Raw genomic sequence first — 12,694 nt, forward strand, 5'->3', positions numbered from 1 at the left:
GCTAAATGAGAATCCTTCCAAAGCAATCCCTGCTGAGCTTCTCACTTCAGATAAGTAGGCTACAAGGAGATGAAAGATTTATCACATTGAGATAATAACCTCTCATGTCAACAGTTCCGGTCTCTCTCCCACACATCAACCTACCACCATTGGAACAATGTGCAACTTCTCTATTGGCCCTATTCATCTATTGGCCCCAGTGAAACTAAGGAAGTAATATAGCAAGCCTTCCACTTGTGCTCTTGACCCCATACTCATTAAACTGTTCAAGTGTGTCTCTCACAGCTTTTCACTCAATTTACTGAACATTATTTTGTAATGCCTCTTTACAGTCTGGTGTTTTCCCCAAGTGATCAATGATGAACAACTGTAGGCCGATCTTCAGTCTTAAATACTTGAAAACATTTGTATAGCTACATGTACTGTACCTATCACTCCACAATCTATATGACGTGTACCAATGGTTTTAAAGGCCGTAGCACTTGAACAAAGATACAAACAGACCCTCCATTTTAGTGATGTTATAGTGCAGCCCTTGACACTGTCATTCATGACATTAAAGCTATACTGTGTAAGTTGCTCAACTAGTGGTCAGTAGCGTTATAGCAAACCGCGGTCGCGTCTGCTTTTTTCGGCCGTTTTTCGCCGCGGACCGGGCCTTCAGACCACCGCGTCCGCCTCGCCTCTCCGAGACCTATCCATAGAGGTCTTTCGTGTCCCTCTACGAGCAGCGGTTGGGGAGATACATGCTAGACTCCTAGCCCATTGTAAACACTGCAGTGTATTTCCTGAAGAGCTCGGCAGTGTATGATCTGGGCTTTGATTGGCCGGTAGGGAGACACGTGTACAGAATGATGCATATGACCTAATTTTGCTGGGAAAAACAGCCCCGGTCACGGCCACCAGGGCTCAGTAGAACACATATAAAGAAAAGGCTTTGGGAGCTGAAATGAACAGAGTGGGTGTTCTAAAACTTTAGAGATTTAATAATTAGGATAGTTTTAAGATTTGTTTTATTAAAAAAGTTACATAGTATAGCTTTAATAGACGTTTACATTCAGACTTCAGGTTGTCAACTACTTTTCCTCCAATCAAAATTATTGCGACCATAGGTCGCAGTTTACCATGAAACCTGGCAGATCCTGTCCGTCAGTAACGCCTCGATGTCTATAGCTGACCTCAGTAGTGTGTGTTCTAGACTTTTTTTGAGGGCATACTATAATCTATGATCCGCGGCTATTCGTGTGGCCAGGGCAGACGCCAGTGCATAATGCCTATCAAATACGCTACTCTGAAAGGTTCACAAGGGCAGACACTATTCATATTTTTTTTTCCGACAGCAGACGGCGTATACGTGCGTTATAGGTAGAACACAGCACTGGCTGACCTGTTGTGACATCACATTGTTGACTGTCACGCTCCATATATGACCAAGGCAGCCTGTTCTGGCAATCATATATGGAGATCCCTGATGTCATCAATATTAAGCCCATATTTTGCAATGCCCATATATGGACGCTCCATATGGCCAAGACAGAATTCATTTACAAATCAAGACTGCTGACTATCATCACCTGGATCTCCATATATGAAGATCACGACACTGACCTCATCAAACCCTGGATATCTATACAGATGACTGGATCATCACCTAGATCTCCATATATGGAGCTGGTCAATATATCTGACCTCACGCCTCACGGACTCCATATGGATATAGCTAACCTGTTCTGACATCACAGTGATGACTCGACCAGCTCAGCAGAAGGGTATACATGCCAAAGCACCCATGTGCACGCGCCCATGCGTGCAACCTTGTCCTGGTCGCTTCTCGTCCTTAGTCGTCTTACTGGTAAGACAGACTTTCCCTCAACTGGTTCCGTTCTAGATTCTTGGAACCTTGGAGCTTTCAAGGAACCGGCGGCCATTTTTTTGTTCCAGTCCCGAACCAACTTTTAGGGTTTTGAATCAATTCATTTTCAGTGGAAACACTCTGAACTGGTTCAATATTAGGCTGGAAAAAGAAGTGTGTGTGTGTGTGTGTGTGTGTGTGTGTGTGTGTGTGTGTGTGTGTGTGTGTGTGTGTGTGTGTGTGTGTGTGTGTGTGTGTGTGTGTGTGTGTGTGTGCGCGTGCGAGCGTGTGCGCGTGTGTTTTTAATACTTTCTGTGTATGTATGTGTGTTGGTTTGCACCTGTATGAAATGTGCTATACAAATAAAAGTTGCATAGCACTTGTTTTGACAGAATCGCATGACTAAGTTCTAACCTCAAAGTGATGAAAGCCACATAGAGCCTTTCCAGTAAGGACTTGTCCACACGGGCTTGTTAATGATGAACCAATCTGGGTAGCCATCGTCAAAGAAAAGGGAAAAACAGCGCCCTCGCTGTTTTGTTCCTTTTCCTCTGTGCAGCATTTGAGAGACTGTACTTGAGAGAATAATGATGAACAGACAGAAAGCAGTGTGTGACGGGCTGCTGTGGGGGTGTTCAGGCCGAAACCAGTGGTTCAGAGTTCAGTGGAATACACACGTTAGCACTGAGTGCTAATTTGCTTACTAGGCACGCTCAATACGTTGCACCGCGTCCGCGTGTGATGAAGAGCCTCCAATTCCCGTGTGTAATTCTGCTGATACCTTCCTTAAGTGGCACTCTGAGAAGCCATCTCCTCTCCTCCCACTCTCCCCTCCTCCCCTCTCCTTTCTCTCATCCCTCTGTTTTCTCTGCCCCGCCAACTCTCTCTCTCTTTTTATCTACTGTCTCTGTCTGTTCTGTGTCTTTCTGTCCTGGCTCTTTTCTCTCTTTCTGTCTCTGCATCTAACATATTCTGATTATTCTCCTCTCTGCTCTCTCTGCCTCTGTTTGACTGCCCCCACTTTCTCTTTCCACTCCACCCCTTTGCTTCTTTCAATTTGTCCCTTTCAACTCTCTCTCTCTCTCTCTCTCTCTCTCTCGCCAACAGCCTCTCTGTCTGTGTTCCTCGCTCTCTTCGTTACACAGCGTTGACGCACAGAATCTGCTAATGTAGCCGCCCAATCTGACATCACTGACAAACTGATGATAAACTGCTCCTGTAAATACACAATAATCCGCTACTTCTGTTATTATGCTATACAATCAATTACACATCTGTGATAAACGCAACACGTATAGACATATTAAACCCCTTTGCACACAGGACAGTTGCGTTTTTTTCGTTTGCTGCATGAATAAAACACATTGGATTTGGTGTGCAATGCTGTGCGGAATCGGCGCTGCGGATCCCAAAAGGAGTCATAAAAGGAGTGATGAGTTTTTTTACCGCATGCGACAAGACGCACGAATCGAACTGGGTTCGATCGAGAAAAAACGCACAGCCGCAGCCACTCGTCGTACGGCTAATTCGGATCCGGTGTGCATGAGGTCGCAGAGAATCATTGTTTTCTTTTAAAAAGATGAAATTGTCCGTTTTATCCGTGCAGATAAACGCGCCTGTGTGCAAAGGGCTTAAAGGGGAAGACCACCCATTTTCAATATTGAACTATGTCATTAATATAACTTAGAGGAGTTGTGTGGAAATAGAAAAAAATGTCCCCCCCCCCTTCTGTGTTGCCTAGAACTGGAAGATTGATTTGGGGGTTTGTATTGTAAAGTACAACGGTGTGATGTCATCAAGTTGCACTTTACAATACAAACCCCAAAATCAATCCTCCAGTTCTAGGCAACACAGAAGAGGGGGAACTTTTTTTCTATTTCCACACAACTCCTCTAAGGTATATTAATGACATAGTTCAATATTGAAAATGGGTGGTCTTCCCCTTTAAGTATACAGTATACAGTATGTACTGAATCTTCTTAGTTAAAATTGCCCTGTGGGTGGATGGTGGACCGTAGGTGGGTGTCACAAACGTAATATGCCCATACAGTATATGGAAACCACTTTCAACTAGATTTTCGGCCTGAAAATCTAGTAAATATATTTAGTATGCTGCGTATAAACATACACTGTAAGTCAGATATAGACGCAGACATGAGACATAAACATACAGTATAGTATTCTGTGTATAGTTTCTGTGTGAATCATAATAAGGAGGAGCACAGCCCTCAACCCCAGGTTGACATACAGTATGTTGTGACATTTGAACATGTCCTGAGAGATGTATACTGTATATGAATAGACACTTCCCTCCTTTCTGTAGCGTCCTTCTTCTCCATCAGTGCATATACGTCCATGTCCCAACCAAGACATACACGCACGCGTGCGCGCACGCACACACGCGCACATGACATGCTGTCAAAGGCACACACAGCTGGCTCATCAACCCACATAAAAATCCCGTCCCCAGGAAAGAATGGAGAGTGAGTGTGTAAAAATGATTGAGGCAAGCGGAGTGTGTGAGGGAGCAGTGAGAGAGTGTCAGCAGCAGCATGTGACATTAGATGTGGTCCTGCGGGGACCAAGCTGTCAGCGATGCACGCTCCCCAGGGAGAGGTAGTCCGGACCAATGCCTGTCCTTTTCTGTCCACTGACATACTGACTGACTGACTGGTCGATGGACTGCTCACACACTGTAAACTGTGAGTGTTCATTTAACTCAGTGTACAAATGTAACCAAATGGGGTGAGGGTCTATTTTGGTTCCATTTGCAGATTTTGCACACTCTCAGAGTTAATTTAAAACTCAGGATTTACAAGGTCTACTTGTGCACAAGGCGCAAGTTGGCACCTCGACAGAGTGCAGTTCTAGATACTTGCGCCAGCAGAGCATGCACATACTGTGTTCGTCTACGTACAGTATGTAAGTATATATGTCGGCCTCTGTACGTGTTTAAGCCCGTAGCCCAATCAGGGACCAGCGTTTCTGGCAACGTCAACATTAACAGCCATTGAGGGACCAGCATTCCTGGTGATGCCAGTGGTGATGCCAGTGGTGAGCATACACTGTAGGCCTCCTACTTGTGCACAAGGCACTAGTTGGCACCTCGACAGAATGCAGTTCTATTTCTTTCTGTCGAGGCATGACTGACCGACGAACCGACCGACTAGTCGGCTGGCTGGCTGGCTGACTGACTGACTGACTGACCATTAGGGGGATGGAGAGATGGTTTGAAATAAAGAGAGGGATAGTGAAAAAGACACTTAGAAGAGAGCGTGAGAGCATGAGAGCGAGAGAGCGAGAGAACGAGAGAACGAGAGAGAGAGATTATGGTAATGTAGTCAAAGCTGACATTCGATGGGGACAGCCAGGTCCTGACCCCATTCAGAATGATCAATTAGTGGACATAACGGCATAATGGGCCGCCTAAATGTTACGGGTCCATTTGTGTCCATCTTACACTCTCCTAATTTATATGAACACTGAGCACAAGGTGTTGGATTTGAACCAAAGGTCAAGTGTATAAAATACTCAAAATACACCTCAAGATTTACTGTTAAGTGAACCCACTGAGAGAGAAATGGAGGGAGGGAGGGAGGGACAAGATGAGTAGAGAGAATGAGAAAGATAAACACTGACAAACAGGTGGACAAGCTGACAGATGGTGGGAGGGGAAGGAACGAGAGCGGAACAGAGACTTTGTACTGTAAATGAAATAAAAAAGACCCTAAACGTGAAATATAGACAGACTGCAATAACTGTCTGGGACGCAGACAGGCAGAGACCTTCTGATTGGCTAGATCTACTGTCAGGCAACAGAGATGTCTGGAAAGAGTGGGCCTGTTCAGACAGACAGACAGATGGACAGGAGGAAAGGAGCTATTGTAGACCGAAAGGCAGTGCTTTTCATTGTCCATGTGAGGCACACTGTATGTTTGTGTTGAACCTGGGTTGAGTTCATAACGTGATCTCATTGTGTATAGAGTGATCTCTGTCTCTCTGCTTCTCCTCTCTTCAACCCATTTGTCTGTTCCTCTCTTTCCACAGACTCGCCAACTCTTCTCTTGTCACGCACTCCCCAGCTCTCTCTTAAACCTTGAGACCACTCAGAATTCCCCAACCTTGAAGGCTGATCTTCTCTTTCCGTTTCTAGGTCTGATCTCAGTGTCGTATGACGAGTGGGATTATGGCCTGGAGGCCCGTGTTCGTGACGGGGTGGCCGTAATTGCTACGGCAACCACCACCATGATGATGGACCGTGGGCCCCATACCCTGCTGAAGTCTGAGTGCCATGGCGCCAAGACCCCCATCTCAGGCAACCCCAATGAAGTTCTCAGGTGAGTGGACGAGGGGAGAGATGAAACTGGCTATTTTCGGCAAAGAGCTTTGATGTAGTGGGTTGATGTGTGGAGGTTCCCTGCTTCAACTAAGGGGTCCTTTGCCTGACAACGTTGAAGACCCCTGTCCTAAAGATATATATGGTCATATTGGCTGGCAAAACATGCAGGTCAGATGTATAATATGTCACCATGAACATACACAGACTATAATAAGTAACAGCTGTACATAATTCTGGCAAGCTCTTACAATGGCAGACTGCTTTAACTTTATCAACAAATTAATTGAATATAACGGACGACCCGATCCTCGCCAATGCACTTTGCGAGATAGATTACATCCATTGGATATTTATGATGATGTTGACATTTACACAAGGCTCCGCTTCGAGAGAGACAGATCCACAAATCCACAGAGTGTAGGGTCATATGCATGGTTGCACTAGCCCTGTGCCGGGCAGCGCATCAGCAATTTCGTCTGCAAGATTCTCAAGATTTATTTGTCTAGCTCATACAAGTATGTGTGTGAGCTGTTGGTGGGGCATGCTTCACCAGGCTGTGCTAACAATATAATACAAACAAACAAGCACGACACATGCCATTATGACATATCATGTTGCGTGAGTGAATTATCACCTGTATCAGTGTAGTGAAATCAGTGTTCATGGTAGACATACCGTCTATTCCACGGTATAGATAGACAGATAGATTTTCAGGCTTTTGCTATACACCTAGCGCTAGCTCCACAAACTCCTCAGTGATGGTCAACGATGTAGCATCAGCCCACAAATAAATATTCCCTATTGAGCATGAGTCATGTCTGTGATAATTGAGAAGACAATAAATGACTTTTTTTTTTGTTGTGTCCCTCACAGTAGGTGCTTGCACGCAGTGGGTGGTTACCTGCTGTCTCTCCATTGTTTCGATGTTCACTCATAGCAGCTTTGCCAACGGCAAGGGGGAGAGAGAGCGGCTGCCTCACATAGATAGATAATAACTGGATGTGCATATTTTAATTACATTTATTGTAATTTCATTCCGCAGGCCGAATTGGACCACTTCATTCGGTCGTTTGACATGCTTGTGCTAAATGATCTGTCCAAATTGCTCAGAAAGCAAGCACTAATAAGTAATAACTGGGCTTACCGCACCAACAAAATGTAATGCCTACAGTACATGCTGGAATCTACCCCACTCCCTCTTCCTCTAGTGTGGATGCTGACATACAGTACTTAAATATTGTGTACTTGGAGCCTATTGACAGCCCAGCATGATTGGGGACTTGCTTGTCTCTTGCTTTGTCTTTTTCCTTATGTTTTCCATAATTTTCCTAGTGGACATTAGTATACATTGTTGTTATGCTTCTCGAAGGAACCATTTTGATCACAAAAAAGTGAGGACCAGCAAAAGTCCTTACTTTACATTTCAATTTCAATATCTTACAATCTGTGTGATGACATTTGGTTCACACAAAGATAGCTGTACAATCACACACAGGCACAGGTACATGCACAGGTACATGCACAGGCGCACACCCACACACGCCCGCACGCACGCACGCACGCATGCACACACACACACACACACACACACACACACACACACACACACACACACACACACACACACACACACACACACACACACACACACACACACACAAACCTGCCTCCTGTACAAAATTGTCCCCTCACTCTGTTTTTATACCTTACTCTACATACAGTATGTGAATTATACAGTATACTACATACCGGAACCAACATACCTCTTCTTCTCCAAGCTCCGTCCAGCTCAGATACCTTTTGAACCCTTTGTGATGCGATCTGTTCTGCAGGTCTTTGCTGTGCATGCTGTCTAATTGATCCCAGTCCTGTTTCAGTCTGAGAATGCTCTGTAAAAGAAGTGTTTGTGGGATGAGGGAAACACGTGTTTATGAGTACTGCATTTGTGTATGTCTGTTTTCTTTGTACCTTGAGAGAGAAAGATGGTGGTCAGGCATGTGGGGACTGTAAAGAGTGATTATCTCCGCTAGGGCGGAACGGCCGGCGGTGGGGATTATGTTTTCGCCCCTGTCCATCTGTCTGTTTGTCTGTCTGTGCATCTGTGAGCAGTTAATCTCAGACACCGCTGGACTGATCGGTGTGAACGCACACTCCCAGTAGGGCAAGGAAAAACATCCACGCTGCCCTCTGCGGGGCAGTCAATCAGCCCAGTTGGTGCTGGGATATCATATGGCCTTGATAATCCTGCAACTGGTCTCTGCAAGTATTTCAGTATGAGGCCCACGATCACACCAGGTTAGGCCCAGGATGCACTGTGAGCACTCGATATGGTAGCGCTCCAGGGCTTGATGTGACAGCGGTAAGTGGTCCATGCTTCACAGCTGTATAGAGGAGGGTGCTGATGCAGACAGCCTTGTAGACAGCAACCTTGGTGAGCGGGTGGAGATTGTTATTCTGGAAGAGCAGTAGTCTCTCAAAGGCAGCTGAGGCTTGTTTCATCTGGTTTGGGATTTTGCTGTCAGAAACTCCCAGTCCTCCGAAAGGATACTGCCCAGTTATTTGAAGGATGGAGTTATTGTTAGTGGCTTGTGGTCAATGGTGAAGACTGGCAGGCTGTGTGGGGTACTGGAGCTCCAATGGCAGACCACTTCTGTCTTGGTGGTGATGACAGACAGGCCCATCCTGCTGTATGCCCTGACAACCACAGTAAGAATGGAGAATCCCCTGGAGAGTGGGCCATAAGAGCACAGTCATCTGCATACTGCAGCTCCAGGACCTGCTCTCTGCCTCTCTGGTGATTGGAGATTATTCGGTGTTCGTCCAGTCTGAAATCCACCGCAACTCCACTGCTATACTCAAGCTCCTTATGGAGAAGCTGGGTGACACATAAATATTAAAGAGCGCTTCTGGTGCCAGAACTCTCCAGCCCTTGATGGTGATGGTTTATCATGGAACCAGTGGTTTGACCTCCCCTAATCGAGGCCCACTTCTGGTCCATGGAATCCTCTGAGCTCAGACCTGGTTCAGTCTCCCTCCTATGAGCCGCAAAACTCATTTCTCACCTCAGCCTTCTTTAACCGGGTCAGACTTGGTAGCAGTGTGTTCTTGACTGCCAGTTCCACACCATGAAGACTAGGGCTATAATTTTGGATAAGGATTCCTTCAGGGGTCCCTCATCCTGGTCTTGCTCAATATCGATGACAATTGCCACAGGTGTGCAAACTGCGCATTCCTCAGGTCCACCTTCACATCCAGTACTGCCACCAAAGTTTATTTTTCTCCCAGGTGTGCCATTTTGTCCCCCTGGACTAACTCACAAGGCAGCGGGGCAGTGGCTGATGCCAGGGTGCATGCAGTGTCCACAATGTAGGCCTTAGTACATCACACCTCTGGGTACCACTGCAGCACTGAGATCCCCTGCTATGTTTGCCTGGGGCCGCAGGGCACCCAGTTACCATACTGTCACGTAGGCCATATGGAGGCCTGGCAGGAGTCTTGGTGAGGCTGTGTATTGGCAGGAAAAGGCTGATGCACAAGGCTGCTTCCCCGTGCAGGCATGCACCACAAAGGCTAGCCAACAGCAGTGTCTATAAGAGGGTAGCAAGCATGCAGGTGGAAAGCATGCACCTTCCTTCTGACTACTGCATAACGTTGTTGTCGGGTGGAAACCTTGTATGTCCAAAACCGTTCGTTTTTATCATTTAAAAAAAATGAAATAAACTAGTGAAAACAGCCGATCACAACGTTGTGTGCTTGTAGATCTGCTGTTATCACTACTTTTGTGCGACGGCCTTGTCTGATGAAGCAGGGCTTTACTTCGCAAAAAAAACGTACAAATTTGAAACTTGGAGATACAAGGTTTCTGCCCTACAGTGACGATAAGCACATCACAACAACACCGTTTGGACTAGACCCATACACTAGGCTACACACACACACACACACACACACACACACACACACACACACACACACACACACACACACACACACACACACACACACACACACACGCACGCACACTTGCAACATCACAGGAGCCAAGGAACACATATTTGCCAGTTTTGTGATGTACTTTGTGGAATAAGATTAGCTTGTTTTGACCCTCATGCTCAAAGCTTCCAGGAGGAGGAAGGCGGCGCTGGGCTTTGTTGTCATTTCCAGGCTGAGCCTTCAGATGATGTCATTTCTTGTTCTCTCCTGTCTACGTCTGTCTCCCCGCCGCCTATACCGCCATAAGATAACGCTGGAGTTTATTGAGGCTGCCATGGCACCTATACAATTTCCCATGCTGTTCTACTTTTGTCCCATTGTGGTGTGTTGTTGTAGGCAGCACACTGTTCCTGCTGTCTGCTTTTGTCGCAACGCACTTCTCTCCTCTTTTTTGGCTCGACATTACCCTGGCCTGTTCCACTCTATTCTTTTCTTTGGTGTTGTGTTGTGTTGTGTTGAAAATAGCCGATCTACATGCTCACAACGCCTCGCAACGCAAGGCGTTGTGAGCATGTAGATCTGCTATTTTCACAATATTTATCTGCGGAACCGAGCCACATTAAATGTAATATCTACAATTCCAAGTGCTTGTCAGGGTGGGGGTCCAAGAGAAAATACAAATAAACGAATATTCGACTTCGGTGAACAACGTCGAATAGTGACTTTGATATTCGAATATTCGAATATTTGGTGAATGCCCTATTGTGTTGTGTTGTGTTGTGTTGCTCTGTGTGGTTCTGTGTTGTAGTCTTATGGTGTTCTGCCCTGCTCTGTGGCCCCTGTAGCTGTGTGAGTACTTCACTTTGTTCTATGCTGCTCCGAGCTTACACGCCTGCCATTCTCTGCCCTGCTTTGTTCTCCTCTATTATTATGTTGTGTCCTATTCTGCTCTCCTCTCCTCTCCTCTCCTCTCCTCTCCTCTCCTCTCCTCTCCTCTCCTCTCCTCTCCATCTCCCCATGTGTTTTCCTCCTCCATCTCTCTGTTCCTTCCCCAGCCGTTGTCTGCGCTCCAGACCTGCTGTTTTATAATCAACTTAGCTGTGTTGTTGATTAGATCAGTTGTGAGCGTGGCAAAGATCCCTTGCCCCTCACCACCTTAACTAGATCTGTTTGGTGATAACCTTTGTCTTAAAGTGGTCAATCATGAGATTAGCATTTGGCCGAGAGTCTATATTCTTGATAGGTGAATGAATGGCTGGCTGGATGGTTGGCTGGCTGGATGGATGGATGGATGGTGGTCTGGCTGGATGGCTTGGCTGGGCTGTGGCTGAATGGATGGATGCCTGGTTGGACAGATGGGTGTCCTGGCCTCCTGGTTCTGTGGCTGGTTGGCTGGCTGAATCGATGGAATGGATGGAAGGGGAGGGAAAGATGGATGGATAAAGGGATTAACTTGATCAGAGGGCACTCTCACACTGCTCAGAGAGCGACGCTAACAAGACCTTTATATTAAAAGCCCCACAACCCCCAACAGTGACCTCACAAACAGTTTGACAATTTTCAAACAAGTCCCAGGCAAGCAAATCATTAGCCGTTTGCCGACGGTAGTGCTTGGGGCATTCATAATGAGGCAGGTCAGCGCTTTGCTGGTGTCCACCTGCACACCCAGACTCCAGCGGGCTGTCACAGCTCTTCAGCCTCTACACAGTAAAATCCCAGTGTTCATTTAACTGCAAATTTAACTATGTAGTTTCTCTTGAATGTTTTTCCTGGCTTATGGCGGGTTTTGTGGGATGATGAATTGAGAACACCTGTTTAGTTTCAGTATGTAACCCTGCACACAAAATAACAAACACATAAACACACATCCTGAACCTCAGTTTGACTGGGATTTTCAATTGCCCATCACTTTCACAAACTCATTTAGCCATTGCTTTGTCACTGTCCCAAAGCAAGAAGGGTTTCTATATCGGTCACATGTGACCTTTACATTAATATAGTCCCATACATTAGCTCGGAACCTCTGTTTGTCAAGTGACACAACCCAAGAGAAGGACACATCTCTCCACTAAGTAAATTAAGTCCACACTGTACCCAGCACTGTGACATTCCAGTAATGCTCCTACAGTCAGCGCCTGACAAATGAAGATAGTGGAGTCCAGAGAGAGAGAGAGAGAGAGAGAGGGAGAGAGGGAGAGGGAGAGCTACTGGTTAGCATCCCACAGTGTACAGTATGGATCATGAATTTGACAACAGTGGTCGTGACCTTGCCAGCCATGGACAGGATCCAAATGAGCTTGGACTTGGAAAGGTATCAAGTGCTTTTATTGAGCTATGGACACATTTTTTAACTTCCATGGACTTACAGTAGAGCGGGGCTTGTGTGTGCACACAGTATGAGTACGCTATGAATGCATGTGCATGCCTGCATGTAGGCTATGCGTAGAATTTTGATCTGCAGTATACAGTAGAGTAGGTTAAGGGCAGCAAGGGATGGCCTTTCCGAACGTGTCAATGTGCGTGCGTGTCAAGCTTGTTACAGTGTGTGTATGCACGCATGCATGCACGTG

The 12,694-nt window shown here is 46.2% G+C and overlaps 1 protein-coding gene across 1 annotated transcript in view; it reads left to right on the forward strand.

Moving 5' to 3' along the window:
* The window catches only part of grin2ba (glutamate receptor, ionotropic, N-methyl D-aspartate 2B-a), a gene marked incomplete at its 3' end in the record, with an annotated part of 176,396 nt that overhangs the window by 95,129 nt on the left and 68,573 nt on the right, over positions 1 to 12,694 (forward strand). The window contains exon 4 of the mRNA XM_080723629.1: positions 6,006 to 6,189. Coding sequence (XP_080579755.1) covers positions 6,006 to 6,189 — 184 coding nt within the window. The remainder of the gene's footprint in view (positions 1 to 6,005; positions 6,190 to 12,694) is intronic.

The sequence above is a fragment of the Nannobrachium achirus genome (assembly GCF_963921795.1).
Source record: "Nannobrachium achirus genome assembly, chromosome: 4".
In the NCBI taxonomy this organism is placed as follows: Eukaryota; Metazoa; Chordata; class Actinopteri; order Myctophiformes; family Myctophidae; genus Nannobrachium; species Nannobrachium achirus.